This window comes from Danio rerio, chromosome 8, assembly GCF_052040795.2.
Source record: "Danio rerio strain M-AB ecotype USA chromosome 8, GRCz13ab, whole genome shotgun sequence".
NCBI classification, from domain to species: domain Eukaryota; kingdom Metazoa; phylum Chordata; class Actinopteri; order Cypriniformes; family Danionidae; genus Danio; species Danio rerio.
The window spans coordinates 22,695,893-22,718,035 of record NC_141028.1 but is presented as its reverse complement, the minus strand read 5'-3'; the positions used below and the strand labels follow the sequence as shown (position 1 = coordinate 22,718,035).

The 22,143-nt window shown below is 34.3% G+C and overlaps 2 protein-coding genes and 2 long non-coding RNA genes across 9 annotated transcripts; 2 read left to right on the top strand and 2 right to left on the bottom strand.

The window, feature by feature from the left end:
- The first annotated feature begins 494 nt into the window (after positions 1-494).
- On the top strand, positions 495-6,490 carry LOC147835569 (uncharacterized). 4 transcript variants are annotated; one of them, XM_087264562.1, is made up of 5 exons: positions 534-764; positions 1,225-1,390; positions 1,460-1,505; positions 2,832-3,097; positions 6,255-6,490. In XM_087264562.1, exons 4-5 carry the CDS (start codon positions 2,911-2,913, stop codon positions 6,488-6,490), a joined length of 423 nt encoding a protein of 140 aa, XP_087120688.1. In that variant the 5' UTR covers positions 534-764; positions 1,225-1,390; positions 1,460-1,505; positions 2,832-2,910. The 4 variants fall into 4 exon arrangements, with proteins under 4 accessions (XP_087120687.1, XP_087120686.1, XP_087120688.1 ...); XM_087264561.1 differs by lacking the exon at positions 1,460-1,505 and having other exon boundaries at positions 495-764; XM_087264560.1 differs by lacking the exon at positions 1,460-1,505 and having other exon boundaries at positions 532-764; positions 2,959-3,097.
- LOC147835567 (uncharacterized) lies at positions 6,260-20,467 on the bottom strand. Of its 2 annotated transcripts, none has more exons than XR_015497823.1 (3): positions 18,226-20,467; positions 16,246-16,445; positions 6,260-6,352 (listed from the first exon to the last, which is right to left on the bottom strand). It is a non-coding gene; the product is annotated as an uncharacterized LOC147835567 (long non-coding RNA). The 2 variants fall into 2 exon arrangements; XR_015497824.1 differs by having other exon boundaries at positions 6,260-6,297.
- smim24 (small integral membrane protein 24) lies at positions 6,766-11,848 on the top strand. 2 transcript variants are annotated; one of them, XM_087263616.1, is made up of 4 exons: positions 6,766-6,831; positions 6,921-7,215; positions 8,065-8,200; positions 10,668-11,848. In XM_087263616.1, the coding sequence occupies exons 2-4, from the start codon at positions 7,149-7,151 to the stop codon at positions 10,756-10,758; spliced, it is 294 nt and encodes a 97-aa protein (XP_087119742.1). In that variant the 5' UTR covers positions 6,766-6,831; positions 6,921-7,148; the 3' UTR covers positions 10,759-11,848. The 2 variants fall into 2 exon arrangements, with proteins under 2 accessions (XP_087119742.1, NP_001116743.1); NM_001123271.2 differs by lacking the exon at positions 6,766-6,831 and having other exon boundaries at positions 7,094-7,215; positions 10,668-11,452.
- Positions 12,900-16,225, bottom strand: LOC147835568 (uncharacterized). The gene is made up of 2 exons (XR_015497825.1): positions 14,629-16,225; positions 12,900-14,347 (listed from the first exon to the last, which is right to left on the bottom strand). It is a non-coding gene; the product is annotated as an uncharacterized LOC147835568 (long non-coding RNA).
- Positions 20,468-22,143: the final 1,676 nt, after the last annotated feature.

Below are 22,143 nucleotides of genomic sequence, written 5' to 3'. Positions count from 1 at the left end.
CTTCCAGCCTCAACCCAATACTGGGAAACATTCATACACACTCATACACTATATGGCCAATTTAATTTATTCAAGTCACCTAGAGTGCATGTCTTTGGACTGTGGGGGAAACCAGAGCACCGGCAGGAAAGCATAGAACATGGTATGCAAACTCCACACAGAAATGCCACTGACCCAGCCGGGACTGGAACCAGCGAGCTTCTTGCTGTGAGGGCACAGTGCTAACCACTGAGCCACTGTCACTCCTTAAATGCAACATTTTTATTTTAAATTTGGTAGAATATTTAACAGAAAAAATGTGTTTATGACATATAACTGTTTTATTGCATTTTTTGTTTGGACAACATGCTTTACCTTCGAAAGTGAAAATGGTCTAAAGATTCTTTTTCCCCTGACAATGGAAACCATTTCCTGTAACAGACTGTGTTTTCATTGACGTCATTCATACAACTGTACAGTATGTTAAATATATCAACAGGTGTTGTGCGATATACACAGAAAAGTCTAAATCCAGGCTCAAGGCTTCTCCTTACGACACTAAGCACATTAGCTGGGTTGTCTTATGCTGTTAAAGTTCTTGAGGTCAGAGGGAATTCCTGACACTGTTACTAAAGAAAAACCCTCATTGAGAGAAACTATCGCTCTCTGACATCCTTTATTGTGATTTTGTGGATATGCAGCAAGTAGGACGACGGCTAGAGGACATTTCGGCATCAAATGGGAGCCAAACTGGAAGCAAGAAAATGAGGAAAAGGGTTTCACAGGTATGTACACAATTTATTATCTGACCATAAACACGGCTACTGATACTGATGCTCAGATATACAGTAACCCTGCCGTAAATCATTAGTCCAACCTTAGCCTTAACTAGGAGAAGATACGTGTGCATTAACATAATGAGCTCTGGTTTAGATGTTTACATTTTGAACTTTTTGTTGTTGTTATTCTTGAAAACTTACATTTTAAAGGAGTTTTCAATTTTAAGTATGTATATATATATATATACATATATATATATATATATTGAAAGTATAAGAATATAAAATTTAGCCCATTTAATTTAACCAGATACATTTTTTTTTTACTTTTTTTTTAAACATTTTAACTATCAAATCTTTTTCTTTATTTTATAATGAAGCTTCCTTTACAGACAAAATAATAAACATTACTGATGTACAGTGTCTACTTGGACATTTGATTTGCACTTACTATTATTATTTTAAGGGCGACACAGTGGCGCAGTAGGTATTGCTGTTGCCTCACAGCAAGAAGGTCGCTGGTTCGAGTCTCAGCTGGCATTTTGTGTGGAGTTTGCATGTTCTCCCTGCGTTTGCATGGGTTTTCCCCGGGTGCTCCACTTTCGCCCACAGTCCAAAGACATGCGGTACAGGTGAATAGAATAAACTAAATTGGCTATAGTGTATGTGTGTGAATGAGTGTGTATGGATGTTTCCCATAGATGGGTGGCAGCTGGAAGGGCACCCACTGCGTAAAACATGTGCTGGGTAAGTTGCCTGCTCATTCCGCTGTGACAACCCCAGATTAATAAAGGGACTTAGCCGAAAAGAAAATGAATTAATTAATTATTATAAATATTATAATACAAATTCCACATACCTTTCATTATCTGAACAACAGATTCAAAACTTAAGCCATAGTTGAGGTTAATGCACTGTTATAATCTTTAAACACACTAAAGTTAATGCAATGTTATTCTTTTTCAACACTTTTTTAAGTGAATTTAAAAATTATAACATTGGATTCAATTCAACTTTTGCTAAAGTTTTGAATGTTTTTTTCAGATAATAAAAGGTAGGTAGAATTTTCTGTATTTATTAATTAAAAAATATGAATAACTACAATATTGATTCTATTAATTATACTTCAATTTTTCAAGAATCCAGTAGTTTGGTTGAAAGTGTCAGTAAAGACTTTCAAATAGTTAAAACTGATTTCTGAGGGATCATGTGACACTGAAGTTTTTTATCTCAAAAATAAAACAACCTTTTTAAAATACAAAGTGTTCACTTCAATTGTGGTAATATCTTACAATATTATTGTTTTCATTGCCATATATATAGTCAAATTAAATGTGGCATTGCAGAGCATAACTCTTCAAAACATTTATATATTGTATAAATGATCATTAAATTTATTATGGAATCATGCAATTTAACCCTTAAATAAATTCCATTCATGTCTATTTAAAATTGCTGTTAAAGAGTTCACCGAACCATTTCACCACTAACACCATACAGATTTCACCACTAACATCAGCATACCACTAACATTATTGTAGGTAAAAAAGGTTGTTAAACAAAGATTATTAGAGCATCTTTTATAAGGGTATACCAAACTATTTCTGTTTTCTAAATTATAATTTCATATTTATTACTTTTTAATTTAATTACATAGCTATTTGTTTGATGTGGTCTTATCTAAGCATTTATGCAATATGAACACATCCGAACCAACTTACTTCCCTTTCAAACTAAATTAAATTAGATACTTTGAATAATGCTTGTTGCTGGGACTAATTGACTTCCATAGTATTTATTTTACTTCTTTGCAAGTCGATGGGTTGCAGCAACCAGCATTCTTCAAAATATCTTCTTTTTTATGTTTAACACAAATAAAGAAACCTAAAAGGTTTAAAAACCACATGAGGGAGAGTAAAAAAAGGGTCATTTTTTATTTTTGGGTAAACTATTCATTTAAACTGTATTGACATTGCTTTGTAACAGTATTATTTAATAGCAATTGTCTTTAACCTACAATGATGCTTCAAGTCAATAAACAATAAATGATGTTTGCTAATTATTTTGACCCAGATGGACAGGAAATAAAAGAAAACAAACAAGCTATCGATTAGGTGTTAACCCTGACGCAGAGGACTAAACAACGCTACTTATGGATTTAGACGAGAACAGCAATAATCTGCATGAGGACTTTTTCCAGGACTACAAACCCAAAGAAAACAATCCGTTTCTTCCACCCAAGCATGTGATATATCTGCTGCTGGCTGTGAGTGTGACCGTCGTCACCCTGTTCGCCATGATCAGACACCTCATCATAGACCTCATCCATGATCTGGCAGGTATGAGACAAGAAAACATTCACCCGTCTCTTTCCACTTAAAGACCTGCAAATCCTCTTTGCACATTTGCGGGCTTATTTTCTATAAACAGTGTTCAAAAAATCCCCTTTTTACTAGAGAACACTTGACTTCTTTGCCAGAAACATAAAGCAGTCTAAGATGATTTGCTGGTCAGAGCAGTTCTCCAAGCTTTTGGCTGATTTTCGAGACCAGCTGAGCAACAGCTTGAGATCATCCTGTGAAGCCTAAACTGCACTTCAGCACTTATAGTTATGAGGCTGATTTCCAGAGAATGCCTGATAAGATGTACAGTTTGAAAACAAAGAAAGTAGCTTTGCATGTGCTACAGTATGCAAGACAACAGACTAATAGTTAAAAGATTAAATTATATGTAATGTCAAAGGTGACGCAGTGGCGCAGTAGGTAGCGCTGTCGCCTCATAGCAAGAAAGTCCCTGGTTCGAGCCTAGGCTGGGTCAGCTGGTGTTTCTGTGTGGAGTTTGCATGTTCTCCCTGCATTTGCTAGGGTTTCCTCCGGGTGCTCCAGTTTCTCCACAGCGAAAGACATGTGGTACAGGTGAATTGGGTAAGCTAAATTGTCTGTAGTGTAAGAGTGTGAATTAGTGTATATGGATGTTTTCTAGAGATGGGTTGCAGCTGGAAGGGCATCTGCTGCGTAAAACACGTGCTGGATAAGTTGGCGGTTCATTCAGCTGTGGCGACCCCGAATTAATAAAGGGACTAAGCCGAAAAGAAAATGAATGAAAAATATGTCAAATTTTGTAAAACTACACACAAAAAAAGATTGCTGTTTTAAATTGTCATGTAATGTTTACAGTTGATCTTTGGTCTTTACAACATGAAAGCACAATTTATATCCTTATAAATGTTTCTAATAAGATGGTAGAACATTTAGTGTGTTGTGCTGTTTAGGTTATACCTTATTTTAAATGATGGGAGTAGCTTATGTCTTAGGGTGTCATTATTCTCCTCAGTTATATTAATTCATTCATTTTCATCTAGCTTAGTCCTGTATTTATCAACATATTTTTTACACAGCAGATGCCCTTCCAGCTGCAACACAGCACTGGGAAACAACCATACACACAAACATTCACACTCATACACTGTGGCAATTTTAGTTCATCCAATTCACTTACAGTGCATGTCTTTGGACTGTGGGGAAACCAGAGCACCCGGAGGAAAACCCACTTGAGCATGAGAACATGCAAACTCCACACAGAAATGCCAATAGGTGCAACCGGGACTCAAACCAGCAACCTTCTTGCTGTCAGGCGACAATGCTAACCACTGAGTCACTATGTCGCCCTCAGTTATATTATATTATAAAAGGGGTGACACTTTATTTTGATGGTCCGTTTGTTTAATTTAAGTTACATTGCATCCACATGCCAACTAATTCTCATCAGATTAAATGAGTCTACTCTAAGTAGACTGTTAGGTTGTGGTTAGGGTTGGGGTTAGTATAAGTTGACATGTACTTGCAAAGTTTCTTATAGTCATTTAGATGTCTGTTGAAGGAGCAGAATCAACAGATATTAAGCAGACAGTCTACTAATACTCAAATAGACCATCAAAATAAAGTGTAACCAAAAAAAGTGTCTTTTTTTTGTACTAAATATAATCAACTCAAAGCTGAACAAATAAAACAGAAATAGTACAATTTTTGGCTGAGTTACAATTGTTTAAAAATCTGTAACCTAATGGTTAAAAAATATTACAATATTGAGAAAAATCGCTTTTTAATTTCTTGGCAAGCAATATTACTAATCAAAAAATTAAATGTTGATATATTTACAGTAATTTACAGTAATTCAAAAGCTCATGATCCCACTCACTAAATAATTACTTTATATTTCTTTATTTCACATTCTTCTGAGATACAAAACACCAACATTTCAGCTCAATGCCTTCCTCAGTGTGAAACAATTTCCTCACCCCACCACCTCATTCCACATTCAATCACATTACATCACTAATTAAATGCTAGTTAAAAACAATTCAATCTCATTTAGTTTCATATAGCAAGTATTTGTATTCTGTATTGTATTGTACTGTAATGTATTCTATTTACAGTAGAAATAATTTAACAAAAGCACGCACATCAATCTCAACTGGGTGCTCAGCCAAACAAGTACTCAAATGAAAAGGTGGCAATGCCAAAAGCTCCAAAAAAATTATACTTATTTAAGCATATGTTTATTTACAATACAGTTGAAGTCAGAATTATTAGCCCCTTCAATTTTTTTTCTTCTTTTTTAAATATTTTCCAAATTATGTTTAACAGAGCAAGGAAATTTTCACAGTATGTCTGAAAAGTCTTATTTGTTTTATTTAGGTTAGAATAAAAGCAGTTTTAAATTTTTTAAACACAATTTTAGGGACAAAATGATTAGCCCCTTTAAGCTATATTTTTTTTCGATAATCTACAGAACAAACCACTGTTATACAATAACTTGCCTAATTACCCTAACCTGCCTAGTTAACCTAATTAACCCAGTTAAGCCTTTAAATGTCACTTTAAGCTGTATAGAAGTGTCTTGAAAAATATCGAGTAAAATATTATTTACAGTCATCATGGCAAAGATAAAATAAATCCGTTATTAGAGATGAGTTATTAAAACTATAATGTTTAGAATTGTGTTGAAAACAATTGCTCTCCTTTAAACAGAAATTGGGGAAAAAATAAACAAGCGGTCTAAAAATTCAAGGGGGCTAATAATTCTGACTTCAAGTGTGTGTGTGTGTGTGTGTGTATATATATATATATATATGTGTGTGTGTGTGTGTGTGTGTGTGTGTGTGTGTGTGTGTGTATATATATATATATATATATATATATATATATATATATATATATATATATATATATATATATATATACAGTAGCCTAGGACATTAACAAAATATCCCTATGGATCATGATCTTCACTCAATGTGCTATATTTTGGCATAAAAGGAAAATCCTTTTGACCCATACAACATGTTTTGGATCTATTGCCAAAAATATACCTGTGCAATTTAAAACAGATTTTGTAGTTCAGGTTCAAAAATTACTGTCAGCAGTCTATAAATAACCCCAAAAACTCAATTCAAGCCAACATTTGACCAACATTTGCACTCTTTCAATATTGTAGATTACCTGTTTGGAGAGCAGCCTGTGGAGGAGCAGGAGTTTCCCTGGGAAAGGCGAGAGAAGTTTAGGGCAGACTGGACACCAGAGGTGATGCCTGAGCTGGAGGACATGGACACAGACAAGGATATTCTACAGCTCATGGAGGGCACCGAAGACTTACCAGCTATTTGGGTTATTTCAGACAAACCCCAGCCTTCTGCTAAATCCTCCATTCAGATTGATGTTAGCGACAGCTAGCATGAAAGGCTTGTTTTTCATTGTGTCATCTATTCATAGTTAACAAACAGTTTTTCTTTCTTTTCTTCTAAAAGACACTTCTTATGAAGATTTTTTTGGAATCAATGTTTTTTTTTGTCCTACATTTTCAATTGAAACATGAGGTTGGGATATATAAAATGGAGGACACATTGAAAACAATTTGCTATTCGGCAGGATGTGATATCAGGGGGTGGAGATTTATCATCGTAGACACAATCTGATTGGACAAAATATTCATCTGCCTAGTGCAGGATGAGTCATTGATATTTTTGCTCTGTTTTCACCAGAAAAGAACGACTGTCATTTTTGTAAACCTTTAAGTAAGCACTTTAAAACAAACACACAGACTAAAAGTAACTATTATTTCATTTAAGAGTAAATAAAGTTTTTCTCTAATATATTTTTTCAGCACTTTAGACTGGCATGCCCTTCTGTTCTGCTGAAGAGTCCATTTGTCTTTACAGCATTACAGCACATAACATCATTATCTAAGTATAATCATGCACAATTACTCTGGGAGTTACATGCTGCGGTCTCTGCTCTCTTTATTGGATTTTGTACTTTGGACACAATAAAACCTTCACATATTTACAGACGACAGAGGAAGACGGCAGTGTGACTGCACTGTAAATTCACCATGTTTCATCTAAAGAATATCGCTGCCTTCATAATACTCTCTGCCTGCATTTATCAAGCTCAAGCTGGTGAGTACATTTACAGACATTTCTAAATAATTTGTTCATTTTGCTTTCTTTTTGCACTTAGCATCCGCAGGGCTGATTTTCCTGTGTACTACGGTTTCTTGTGATTTTGCTCAGTAAAGTTTTAACTTCTAAAAGGGATAGATCACACTAAAAATGTTACATTTACTCACTATTTAAGTTACAAACCTTTGTGTTTCTTTATACGGATGGTAATTTAAAAGATTATATTTAGAAGCAAGCTAGAAAACAGTAACCATTGACATCCATAGTAGGTAAAACAAGGATATGGAAGTCAAAGGTTGCAGGTTTCTTCATAATATAATATTTTGTGTTCAACAGAATAAAGAAACTCAAACAGGTTTGGAAAAGGTAAAGGGTGATTAAATGATGACATTTTTTTGTAAACTGTAACTTTGGATTTTAAACTAATATATTTGAACATACATGTACATATGTGTAATTCTAATGATTAAATTCAAATATTTTTGCAATATTTTGAAATATATGAGATGCAGATATGTTCATATAAGACATATATTTTTATATATGTAAAATGCAAACATGATTTTGTATGCCATATGCGATTTGCTGTCACATCACAGCAAGAAAGTCGCCGGTTCGAGCCTTGGCTGGGTCAGTTGGCGTTTTTGTGTGGAGTTAGCATGCTCTGCCTGTGTTTGCGTGGGTTTCCTCCGGGTGCACCGTTTTTTTTTTTATATATTTATATATATATATATATATATATATATATATATATATATATATATATATATATATATATATATATATATGAAGTTGTATATGTGTTAAGTTTTATAGTAAAACCTTATGCGTTAAACTGTTACTCAGGTGGCCAACGGGCGACATCAGACACAGGAAAAGTCACATTACAGCCATGGCTGGTGGGACTGGCAGCCGTTGTTGGATTTCTCTTTATCGTCTTCGTTGCCCTCATCATCCAAAGACTTTTTTTCAAGAAAGACAAGTGAGTACTGAACTGAAATCTTTTTACAATAATTTTTTACAGTGCCTGAAGTCATCATTAAAAGCTACACAGATAATATAACACCTGAATTTTGGTTTGATAATTGTTGGTGCGTTTCATTTAAATGGAAATGCTTTAATCATCGTTTTAATAGTTCAAGGTGTTGTTTATATTTGTGACAGTTCCTAATAATTTGATAAGTAATTTAACAACATGATGCTGATGAAGAGTTTATGGTTTTTAAAATGATTACTGTCGTTTTATGACTGTACACTTGAAGATACTGTCAAGGCCAGAGAGATCAGCCAAGAAACACACCTAAAGCCATTATCAGGAAATACTAATGTTAAAACTGTAATGTACAATATAGACATTACCAATATAGTTTTACTGTAATACTGGGTTCAACACAATCGATTTGTGTCAGGACAAAATGAAAGAATTAAGTTAACTTATTAATTTTTACAAATGTGGGTGGATTGAACATAAAACAATTAAGTTGCTCCACAAAAAAACTCAGGAGTTGTGTTGTTTCAGCTCATTTTAAATAAGTAATTTGAACAAACAGCAAACTAATTTTTTTCAGTGTATAGCTTACAGTATTTTTCCGAAAAATGTGCCCATTAAGATTTCAATAGGCAGGGGCCAGTATAAGGTTCTGATGGTATGATAATCGTAGATAAAAATATCACGGTTTCATGGTATTGTATTTACTGCTAAAATATATTCCTTTTAAATGTCTATTAAAAACAACTTTTTGCCCCTTTGGAAACAATATATATATATATATATATATATATATATATATATATATATATATATATATATATATATATATATATATATATATATATATATATATATATATATATATTTTTTTTTTTTAAGATTTATAATATTTTGGAACAGTAAACATGTCAGAATAAATAGTTCAAATGAATCATTGACTTCTGCTGTCTTCATTTGTTTCAAAAACACTGATTTCTTTACAATTTAAAATGGATTTCTTTTCTGCTGAAGATACTGTTGTCCTAAAAAAAATAAAATAAATGAATATAAATAAAAAATCTTACTCATACCTTAAAAATGGTATAACAGAAAACTTTGGGGGTTTTAAAACTTTGACTGACTTTAAAAATTGTTATCATCCTATGCCAAGATTTCAGTTAAAATGAAATCTTTACTATGTTCATTCTATTTTATAATCAAAAGATTATTGAGCTTTAACACTGCATTATCATGTTAAAGCATGGTTTCAATACTGGTAATGGTAAGAAATGAGCAGCAGATCACATCAGAATAATTTCTAAAGGATCATGTGACACTAAAGACTGGAGCATAATGGTGCTGAACATTGATTAAATGACAATTAGTGGAATTAAATGACAAGAGTAAATTAGAGTTTAAAATATATATAAATAGTCAAACTTTACTTTAAGCTTGCATTTAACTATCTGTGCATGATTGATTCGTTCACACATTAATCTTCTTTCGGCTTAGTCCCTTTATTAATCTGGGGCCGCCACAGCTTAATGAACCACCAACTTATCTTGCATGTGTTTTACGCAAAGGATGCCTTTCCAGCCGCAACCCAACACTGGGAAACAACTATACACTCTTGAATTCACACACATACACTACGACCAATTTAGCTTACCCAGTTCACCTGTACCACATGTTTTTGGACCGTGGGGGAAACCGGAGCACTCGGAGAAAACCCACGCCAACAAGGGGAGAACATGCAAACTCCACACACAAATGCCAACTGACCCAGCCGAAGCTCGAACCAGCGACCTTCTTGCTGTGAGGCGACCGTGATACCCACTGCACCACTGTGACGCCTATGATCGATTCATATATTGTTGAACTTAAAATGATCAATTTACAGTTAGAGTAATCCAGTCATAGGTAGTACTTTTATTAATTATTAAAAGGATAGTTCCAAAAATGGAAATAACTTCCCCATTTATTCTTACTTATGTGGTTGTAAACATTAACAAGTGTCTTTCTTCTGTTGAACCAAAAAAAGATATTCTGAAGAATGCTCATTGCTGATACCCATCAAATTTTATTGTACACTCAGATGAATGATTTTTGCTTCTTGTTCAAATTACTTATTTAAAATGAGCTGAATCAACACAATTCTTGGGTTTGTTTTGGGACAACTTAATTGTTTCATGAATTTAACTTAACATGAAGGTAACTTAATCGGTTTGTGTTGGGACAACATAAAGGAATTGTCTGGAACTCAGTCATTTTTACAGTGTAGGAAAAAAAAATCTGGCAGTTAATGAGAGCCAGCTACGAGCGTTTTTCAACATATCTTCTTCTGCACAGGTTTTGAACAAGTAAAGGGTATAAAACAGAATTTTCATTTTTGGGTGAACTATCCCCTGTAAAGTCTATTCTCAGTGAAATGTGAGGCTTTAACTGAACAGCATTAAGTTAATTGTGTCTTCCTTTGCAGAAGTGCAGAAAAAGCAGAAAAGCATGGATTTTATGAAAACATAGCAGCTGATCTGGAGGCAAGTGAGGAGACCAAGCAGACCAATTTCTAATGAGAAGAAAAGACGATAACGTCCTTGCAAGCCCGTCTTGCTCTCTATGGAAATCATGCTACAACTTTATGCAGTAATTGTTATTTAATTATATTCTATCTTGTGTAACATGTCAATATATCATTTTAAGTTATACTTTTTGGCCTGCGGTTTTTTAAAGTTGTTTCTTATATCCTCCACCAGATGGCGCAGCCTTCACCCATTCACAGTGCTATTTAAACACCTTTTTTTGGCACATTCTCTATGCAAGTTTTACTACTTTGGTGTAGATGTAACTCAAATCCCTAAATATGAAACATTCATTATAGCACCGAGACCACTGGAACAGAAAAGCACATACTAAATGATTCACTTTGTGCACATAATGCTCTGATAAACTGGCTTTTGACTCGTATGACATGTCTCTGGGTTCGGCATGTATGTATGCTAAATAGACAAGGCTATGAGATCCATTACTCATTTTGAGTGACAGTTTGGACGTGTTAAATGCTTCCAGTCAAATGATGTAACCCAGTTTTGCTTTTGGAACCATTTGCTTGGCCTGGGGGGATTATGTGATGAAAATTTCATTTGCAGAAACAAAAAATGGCCAGGTGTTTAATTGTGTTAATAGGGAGTACAATTATTCCTCTGCTAAAAGGTGTAATTTAAAGTAAACAGTGTTTAGAGCAAGACATTGCAAGCAAAAACATCTGTCCATTTGCAGATATTTAAACTTTTGGGTTTTTCTTAAATCGTTTTTTTTTCTCAGTAAGTTTGTAAAGAAAACATCCAAAGCACTCTCTTAAGTGTTTCTTTTGTAAAATAAACAAACTAAAATAAACAAAATAATCAAAATAAAATAAACAAAAAATTCAATATCCAATATTCAGATTTTTGTGCTAGAAATGTATGCAAATGAATGCATGTTCAATTGTACACTGCATCATTTGCATAACAGTTTGCAATTCTTACAGTAATTAATCAACTGGTTAAATATGGCGATAACTACCCAGCTGATAGGGAATGTTTTCAGAACATTATATAATGATCACTAAAAGTTGTGAAATGGTAGCATGTAACATTAATAAAATGAATGTTTTTGGAGGAACATATATTTGTATTAATATGTATTCAGGGCGACAAGATGGCTCAGTGGTAAGGACTGTCTCCTCACAGCAAGAAGGTTGCTGGTTTGAGCCCTGGCTGGGTCATTTGACATTTCTGTGTGGAGTTTGTATGCTCTTCCTCTGGGGGCTTTGGTTTCCCCCACAGTCCAAAGACATGCGGTCTAGGTGAATTGAGTAAGCTAAATTGGCCATAGTGTATGTGTGTGAATGCAAGAGAGTATGGGTGTTTCCCAGGTACTGGATTGTGGCTGGAAAGGCATCTGCTGCGTCAAACATTTACAGGATAAGTTGGCGGTTCATTCCACTGTGGCGACTTCTGATGAATAAAGGGACTAAGCCTAAAAAAACGAATGAATAAATGAATTCTAAATAATTATTTATTAATTTATTTGTTAAATAATTGTACAATATTTATCAATAATTTTGATCAATTTATTTATATATATATTAAAATAATTATATTCTCAATAATGTTATAACCAAAAAAATGGAAGTTTGAACATTCCAAGAACCTTCCACAATAATCTTTTTATAACTTCCTGAGAACAGTTTAAGGAAATGCTCTTAGAACATTAATATATTGTGCAAGGAATGTTCTAATAATGTTTTAAATGAATAATAGAAGGCGACACGGTGGCTCAGTGGATAGCACTGTCGCCTCAAAGATAGAAGGTCACTTGTTCGAGTCCTGGCTGGGTCAGTTGGCCTTTCTGTGTGGAGTTTGCATTTTCTCACTGTTTTTGCGTGGGTTTCCTCTGGGTGCTTCGGTTTCCCCTACAGTCCATAGACATGCGCTACACGTGAACTAAATAAACTAAATTGGTCAGTGTATGAGTGTGTGTGTGTGAGTGTGAAAATAAGCTTGTATGGGTGTTACCCAACACTTGGTTGCAGCTGGAAGGGCATCCGCTGTGTAAAACCTATGCTGGAAAGATTGGCAGTTCATTCTGCTAAAGGAAAATGAAAGAAATATTTAAATTAACGGGATAGTCAACCAAAAATGGTGTCTGCTGTATATATTTTCATGCTGTATAAGTTGGCAGTTCATTGGGCTGTGGTGACCTCTAAGCCGACTAAGCCGAAGCAAAATGAATGAATGAATGAATGATAGACTGAAATGTTATGAAGATCCTTTGAATAACATTATTAAACAAAAAAATTGTCTAAAAAACTGGATATTTTCAGTGTTCTTACTAAGAACAAAATATTAACCAAATGGGAACATTAAGGGAAGTTTTTACAACCTAAAAATGCTGGCTGGGCATTAGTTAATGTTTTTAGCCCATTCACGTGCACTCTGGTCATGCACCACATGAATGACAATCTGTGATTGGTAAAACTGCAGAAGATGATGTCATAAACTGCCTGCTATAATAACACATGCCTGTTATACTGATATGGTCCCTCCTTTTGATTACATAAACGTTAGTCTTCAGGTAAAAGGGGAACACATTTTACACAATTTGATGTGAACTACTGGTATTTCATAACTCTAATTATCATTTAACTGCAAGTGTTCAGCTGATACTGTTGACTTTTCCAGGGTTTCCGTACATGGGAAAGAGTTTAGCTGAAACAGTGCTGATGAGTGACAGTAAGTGAGCCTACAGTCAGCAGCACAGCAGTAACTGAAGCATGAAAGCAGAGACTTTAGTTCAGTCCGGCCTCCTCTTTAAAAGCTCATTCACCACTGCTGCCCTGAGAGTTTGATTCTTTCTGGCTCCTGAACGTTGTCATCTTTGCTCCAGGCATTACCCGGGAGCCGATGACAGAGGATTTATTCTTTCTTTTCATTTGTTATTGTAAAGTTTATTGACAAAAACTCTAATAAAAACATTCATAAAGCCAAACAGTAAAAGAAACTGATGAAATGGCCATCAGTGAATTGGTTAAGCTCTGCAGCTCCGCTTACATTGTTTCTTTTTTTCTCAAATCAATAAAGATAATCAGGGAGTTCAAAAGTTTGTCAGACTGGTTTTGAAAGAAGTCTTCAAGGCTGCATTTATTCATTCAAAAATGCAATTTAAGAGCACATGTAAATTATTTGAACATTTTTCCCTTTTTTAACTTTTAAAAGAAATTCCCTCTGATGTAAAGCTAATATTAATAAAAATATTCATTTTATTTATTTTTTGTTAGTCTTTGTTTGTTGGTTTTAGTGAACATAAAACAAAAACAAAAAAAGGACAAAGACAAGAATATCAGTAGACACAAGAATAGCAGCAAAAGTCATGAAAAAATAAAAAATTAATAAATAGCATTGCTATTATATTTCACAATAAAACAATTTTCAGGATATTTTTAATGAATAAAAGTTCAAAATAACAGCGTTTAATAGATTTTTAACCCCAAAATATTTTGAAGGGCACCTAGGTTACCCCTTTTTCCAGATTTAAGATCTTTTGTGTCCCCAGAATGTGTCTGTAAAGTTTCAGCTCAAAACACCCATCAGATTATTTATTATAGCTGTTCCAACGTGACTGTCAGCAATATGCCTCAATTGCCGCCCTCGGCTGCCTCAGGAAGCAGATCTTACGTCGCGTTGGGAAAAATACTAAAATAAGAACTTTACCAATGATTATTTAATGCATTTTTTTTAAGTTGCAACCACAAGCCACACACTTGATGTTGTTTCAAAGTTCATGCACACACATGGCGAGGACACACACACATAGTGCAGACAGACAGACATAGCGCAGACACACACACACACACACACAGCACACGCGTTTAGCTGCGCACTCTTTTTGCACGCATGGACATGCTTCGCAGTATGGATATCTGTTATGTTAATGTACAAAATAAACCTGATTTAAAGTCCACAAACCACGATTGAAGCGTCTTCCTCGATAATTGTACTGACACACGGCTGTGCTGATAAAGTAAAGCTGAAGTAAATCGCTGTAATTCATTACACACATGCACTGTATTAAAACATTTTAAACTTGTAAAACTCACTCTTGATCACATTTGATGATGATTGTTGATCCCAGCAAACTGAACAGGCATTTTATTCCCTGTTGCTTTGCGCACATCTGGTCTTGCTGATATGATTATATGTGTTACTACGGAGACATGTTAACGCGAGCCTGTCAATTAACTTTTGTTGGGCGGGGGGACCGCACTCCTACGTCAAGTTGCGGTCGATCTGAAAACCGCTCCAATTAGTCCAGCATTTTTATGTTGTTAAATTTGAAAAAAAAAAAATGGACTAGGTGTGTTTATATAATCTCAGTAAGACAGTCTATACACTTTATCTACACACATGTCTGTCCAAACAGCTTTAAAAGTAGATTTTACACCATAGGTGCCCTTTAATGTACACAAAGACTGCATTTAGAAATAAAATGCATTAAACGAGACAATAATTGTATTTTTTTGTTTTAAGATTTTTTTTTATGCCTGTAATGCAAAGCTAATCTGTCAACAGGCAGTACTTTAGTCTTCAGTCTCACATGATCCTTAAACAATACTACTCATATGATAATTTCGTAATATTAATATTATTGAAAATAGTTATTCATCTGCTGCATTAAACATATGCCAAAGTAATTGGCGGTTTATTTTGCAGTGGCGACCCTTTATAGATTAGAAACTAAGCCAGAAGATAGTAAGTAATCTTGTCAAACAGAAATTTGTTATAAATATACAGTGCTCAGTATAATTTAGTACATCCCATTTTGAAATAAATATTGTTATCCATTCCTCAGCGAATATAGGCAATGTATTTTGGTGCATTTAAACAAAACAAATTTATTAAACAGATATATTTATAAAAAATAAAATTTTTGTCACCAAACATATTGACAAACTGAAAGATAATACAAATAATTTCAAGCTAAATATTGCAAAAAAAAAATTACAAACTACAAAATTTCAACTTAATTTTTTAGATTTTTTTTCATCTTTTGATTTTTCCTCTTCATAAGTTTGTATTTAACATTTTTCTATAACATATAAATTTGGCTGTACTAGTTTTTGGACCGTTATTATAAGTTATTTTGTTAGATATTGGCTTCGGTACTAACTAATCTAATGTAGATGCACAAATATAATATTGTACAGCTTCCTATTAAAATTATTTATTTAAAAGATAGATTTGTGAGGGGTGTACTTATATATGCTGAACACTAAATTGCAAGTATGACAGTGTAAACCTTTAATTATTATTGGACTGTTTTTGCAATGGAAATATAATAAATGATGCAACTATATAAGCTATGTTATATTGATTAGAAACAGAGCACAGTGTAAGCAACACCGATATCACAGGTTCGATTCCAAGGGAATGCATGAACTGATAAATGTATGGTATATGTTTAAATGCAGTAGATAAAAGCATCCGCCTGTTTAAATGTAAGAAAAACTCACCACATACACTCGTATTTGTGAGCAGAGGTGGTCATTTTCATATACTGCATCACTGCCCGGCTCTCGCTCCCAAAGTCCCCCAATAGAAAAGTGACCTGATTGTGATCATATTGCGGAGAGGAGAGTCCTTGGAGAGTTGCAGTCCTTTGTGAAGACATCTGGAGCCCATTACTGCCGCATGCTTTTACAAGACCTTCGCATCACGTACTGTAAATCGAGATATTAAATTCATAAGCACAGCTAGAGAGCAACTGAGGAGAAAGAAATCACTTTGAACCTGCAAGTCTAAATAGATTTGATCAAAACAATCACAATTCAGCCTTCTGCAGCTCTCAGTGTATGGATGGAAGAAAACTGACCACCTTCAGCATATATTAATGCATGCATGTATATACAGTTGAAGTCAGAATTATTAGCCCCCATTTGATTTTTTTTCTTTTTAAATATTACCCAAATTATGTTTAACAGAGGAAATTAAGGAAATTTTCACAGTATGTCTGATAATATTTTTTCTTCTTTCTGATAATATTTTTATCTTTTCTTATTTGTTTTATTAAGGCTAGAATAAAAGCAGTTTTAATTTTTTAAAAAACATTTTAAGGTCAAACTTATTAGCCCCTTGAAGCTATTTTTTTGTTGTTCATTATTATACATTAACTTGCCTAATTACTCTAACCTGCCTAGTTAACCTAGTTAAGCCTTTAAATGTCACTTTAAGCTGTATAGAAGTGTCTTGAAAAATATCTAGTCAAATATTATTTACTGTCATCATGACAAAGATCAAATGAATCAGTTATTAGAAATGAGTTATTAAAACTATTATGTTTAGAAACGTGTTGAAAAAAATATTTTCTCTGTTAAACAGAAATTGGGGAAAAAATAAACGGGGGCAAATAATTTAGAGGGGCTAATCATTTTGACTTCAACTATTTAAAGTTAGATTTATTTTTGATGAATTGTTATTTGTTACTTTTATTAATTGATTCTGAGCTGGTTGAACATTTAGTTTTGTTTTTGATATAATCTTTATCTCTGACAGTCACGTAAGACAAACTTTTTAAAAAATATTTTTAAACTTAATTTAGTGGTGAAACTTTAATTAATAAATCAAATGCCACCAGATATGATTTATTTTCATGGTATTTAAAGGCAATGTTCTGTGAAGGACTTGAAGTTATGCCAAAGATAAATGGAGTAAAGCAATATAAATGAATAAACAATATTAAATGAAAACATTTTAAATAAAAGACAATTTTCTGGCTAATTATTATAATAAGTATGATCATTTTTGTCATGTTTGTATTATGTACAAACATTTAACTTTCATGATGCTTACAAGACCTATTATAGACCTATTTACAGGTTTGAAGGAACAAATTGTTAATAAATACTTAAATAAAAAGATTAGGACTATATTATACTGGAATATAAATACTGACTAAACTGTGGCTAGAAAAAAAGTCTCACAAGTTTAAAACAACTTTTAAAATTTAGTAAGACAAATAAAGATACACTGAAAGATGGGATTAAACAGTGTGTTTTGAATAGATAAAGAAAAATCTTTCTCAATACTTCAGTTTGATCAATAAAAATGTGCATTATGTTTGTATAGAGTTAATGAGCAAACTGTTGACTTAATACTAAGACATCTTGTTAAAATAAAAAGTTGTCTTTGGTAATATTATTAAATGGATCCACAGCAACGTTTTATTATATGCATTAACCATTAATAATTTATTTTAATTGTTTATAAAACTATTAATAAAACCATATTGTATTGTTACAAACAAACCAAAACATGAAACGTAAAACAAACAAGTTTTATAATCTACTTGCTATTAATTTCAGCTCTCCTTTCCCCTAAATGACCTCGGGCTTGTGTGATGACATTTGACAAATGATTATGGTCAAAACAGAATTGCTCTGTGGTACATATTAATGTTTACAGTCGGTAATGGCAGGTTTACAGAACAGCACATTTGTTTACCTCAGCATACCATGTGTTTACGTTGTGAGCTGGCCTCAGCATATGTTCAGATGCCGTGTTTTCACTGGTATGGCAGTGCTGGTGTCCTCATCCTCCGGCCAACATCAGCTCGGGCTGTAATTAAAATTTTCCTCCGGAGACTCGTGAATCGCGCCGGGTTTCCTCGGGTCTGCGAGCTGCAGTTCGAGCGACTCCCGAGGCCATGCTGTTTTCTTTGGACTGGAGAACTGTAGTTTCGGAGGAAGTCTGCTTCAGGCTTCAGGGACTTGAGCTGTTAGCGGCTCAATCTATGACTAAAGGTCATAAAAATAGCACCACATCAAGGCTTTCGCTCTCTGCCTCTTGTTGGATTACTGAACCCTTATAAATCAGTGGAAATCTTTCCGTAAGTTCTTATTTCCTACATCTGTACCGGAATCTCATACAGTAAATCATAAGGTTGATTCATTTGATCGTGATTGAATCTCTGGTCGTTTTTGTTGCATCATATTACCAGAAGTTGCTGAATCAACCGATTCATTCGGAACTACATAGTTCAAAAACTCATTATGATAAAAAAAGCAGAAAAAATACCGTTTACTGTCTAGATTATTGATATTGCAGTGATTGGCTATTAATATATTTGAAGAGTGGGTTCTAAAGGATTGTGATTCACGATTTGCTGATTCACTCAAGAGTTTGAATCAAGTTATTCATACTTGTTCACTCAGACGAATCATTAAAATTTTACATTTTCATGTAGGACAAAAAACTACGGAATATGTTTATATTATACTGTTAATTTAATTACAGTATTAATATAATAATATACAGTAAATTAATATAATTTCTAAAGAATCACGTGACAGATACATTTGAAATGTAAGTGATTCGTTCATTCATTCATTCATTTTCTTTTCGGCTTAGTCCCTTTATTAATTCAGGGTTGCCACAGCAGAATAAACCGCCAACTTATCCAGCACGTTTTTACACAGCGGATGCCCTTCCAGCCGCAACCCATCTCTTGGAAACATCCACACACACTCATACACTATGGACAATTTAGCTTACCCAATTCATCTGTACCGCATGTCTTTGGACTGTAGAAGAAACCGGAGCACCTGGAGGAAACACCTGCGAACGCAGGGAGAACATGCAAACTCCACACAGAAACACCAACTGACCCAGTCGAGGCTCGAACCAGCAACCTTCTTGCTGTGAGATGACAGCACTACCTATTGCGCCACTGGGTTGATTTAGATTTTTTAAAAAGTAGAAAAACAGTGTCTAAAGGACATTATACTGATTATTAAAATGTTAGAAAAACAATTCCTGAATAATCATTTAACATGATCAACAAACTCACAGATTCATTCACTCAGCTCATAAGCGCTGATTCATTCAGATTTTGGGTGTTGAACAAGTAGACAGAGTTACTGTAAATATATGAATCCTCATAAATAAATGATAGTGATTTCTGAGTATAATGTGTTTTTATATAGCACATTTGATTGTGTATGGCCATACACCCAAATCGCTTCACATATATGAGAGTGGGTCTCTCCACACAACCACCAGAGAAGGGTCATATGACATGATAAACTACACCAGTGGGACTAGACAACATGGGGACAAATATTTGCCATCATTGGAATACATTTTACCCTTACTATTCTTTTAAAGTATAAAATATTTTACATTATTGCCATTTAAATTTTTAAAAAACAAATTTTCCAAACTTTTGGTCAATAGTTGCGAGTCATCATTTTACATTGCTGTCCATCTCTATATTAAATGAAACAGAAGGTGTTTCATATTACACTTATTTCCTTCCTACGAATCAATTTTTAGTAGGAAATCATCGTGGTTTGTGATTACTGGGTGTCCGAAAAGCAAGCGTTTCATGGAAAGAGTGAAGCTTAACAGGTACCTCTGGTTAGTGTCTGTTTTGGAATTTGACTCCATTCTGCAATGAGCTCATGAGGGGCTCCTGGCGAGACTCGCGCGGAGCTTTCAACAAGTGCTATTGCACTCGTTCACCCCCTTCCTACGTTTAAAAGAAAAAGGACCTTGTGCTGGCTCGTGCTATTTTGAACCATTAAAATGAAATAAAACTTGACTTCCTTTCCAGAGCTGAAATCATACTTTTCCAAACGTGGCTCCAGCAATCTTGTATCTGGGGTAATGGATTGGGGGATGATTAGAGTCAGGTGTGTTACGCTCCTCCTCAGCCAAGTTGAACCCAAAACAAACCTCTAACCGCCAGTGTTCAGTTCGCTCTTTCATTCGTTTCTTCCATTTCTCCTGTTCTGTGCAGCTCGTGCTCACAGGATTAAAAGTGTCATTTCAAATGTTTAGTGATTCAAAGTTTGTTCTGCAGAGAAATGAGTCATTCTCTTCCTGCGTAACCACTATCAAGCACCAATTACAATGACAAAGTCTATTATATAGCATTTTACAGGAAAAAATGTGTAATGGAAGTACTCTGTATACTTAAGAGCACCAAGATTAATTCACAACATGAATAAACATGCATCCCAATCATCACAAATACTTATAAAGACCTTTTAGAATCCAAATGGACCCAAGATTCGCATAGAAATCAGTCAAGTTTGGTGAAGGAAAAATCATGGTTTGGAGTTACATTCAGAATGGGGGCATACGAGAGATCTGCAGAGTGGATGGCAACATCAACAGCTTGAGGTATCAAGACATTTGTGCTGCCCATTACATTACAAACCACAGGAGAGGGAAAATTCTTTAACAGAATAGCGCTCCTCATACTTCAGCCTCCACTGATAGCAAAGAAGGTGAAGGTGTCCCAGGATTGGCCAGCCCAGTCACCAGACATGAACATTTTTGAGAATGTCTGGAGTAAGATGAAGGAGGAGGCATTGAAGATGAATCCAAAGAATCTTGATGAACTCGGGGAGTCCTGCAAGAACACTTTCTTTGCCATTCCAGATGACTTTATTAATAAGTTTTTTGAGTCATTGCAGAGATGTATAAATGCAATCGTCCAAGCTTATGTGAGTCATACACATTAGTAATTATTTTTCCTCTGCAGCATGACTTTATATTCTATACTGTACATTATTTCGATTACGTGACGAGACTTGTCTAAGCAAAGTTAGACCTTACTTTCCTAATTAAATAATTAAAATTCAAGGTATGATCATATTTTATTTTGGTAAAGTATGTGTAATCTAGAGGCCTTTGCCTTTCATATAAGCCACTTCTGATACCAAATGATCAACCAGAAGTCAAGTTATTATTTGTTGTTCCTAAAACTTGGATAGGAGACAAGACTTTTGTCAGGTAGTGTATCTATGTATGATTAGCTGCGATGACTAGAGGCCTCATATATAAAACTTTGCCTAGAAACCTGACAAAAAATGAAGGTGTACCAGATTGCAGAAAATTTCCCACAATATCAGCTTTATAAATCACAGTTTACCTGAGAATCTGTGTATCTGGAAAAGTCTTACATACCTGCCGTTACACACCCACTTTCAACTATATTTAGCCAATGCAAATCACTTTATGAACTTCCATGTGTATTAAAATGAGCCCCAAATCAATGGTTCTGCATGCCCAAGGAAGTGGCGTACACATTTATCAGGTCTGTTTTGTGCATACACAACAATAAAAGAGGCTCGAGAACACAGCTGACAGATGAACAGGCCTTCGAGCATTCACTATATTCACCTCAGAGAATAAAGCACATTTGTTGTATTTTGTGTTGCATGTGATTAATTTTGAGTACTCACAACTTGCTTGCTTTTCATGGCATAAGAGGATGGGCTGTTTTTCTTCTCTGTTAGGCTCAACGAAGGAACTGATGGTAATTATTTTTATGACCTTAAAGTAAACACTGCTTTTTCAGGGGTCAGGGGTACAATATTAAATATTTTTCTGATGTACTCAAATGTCCACGAG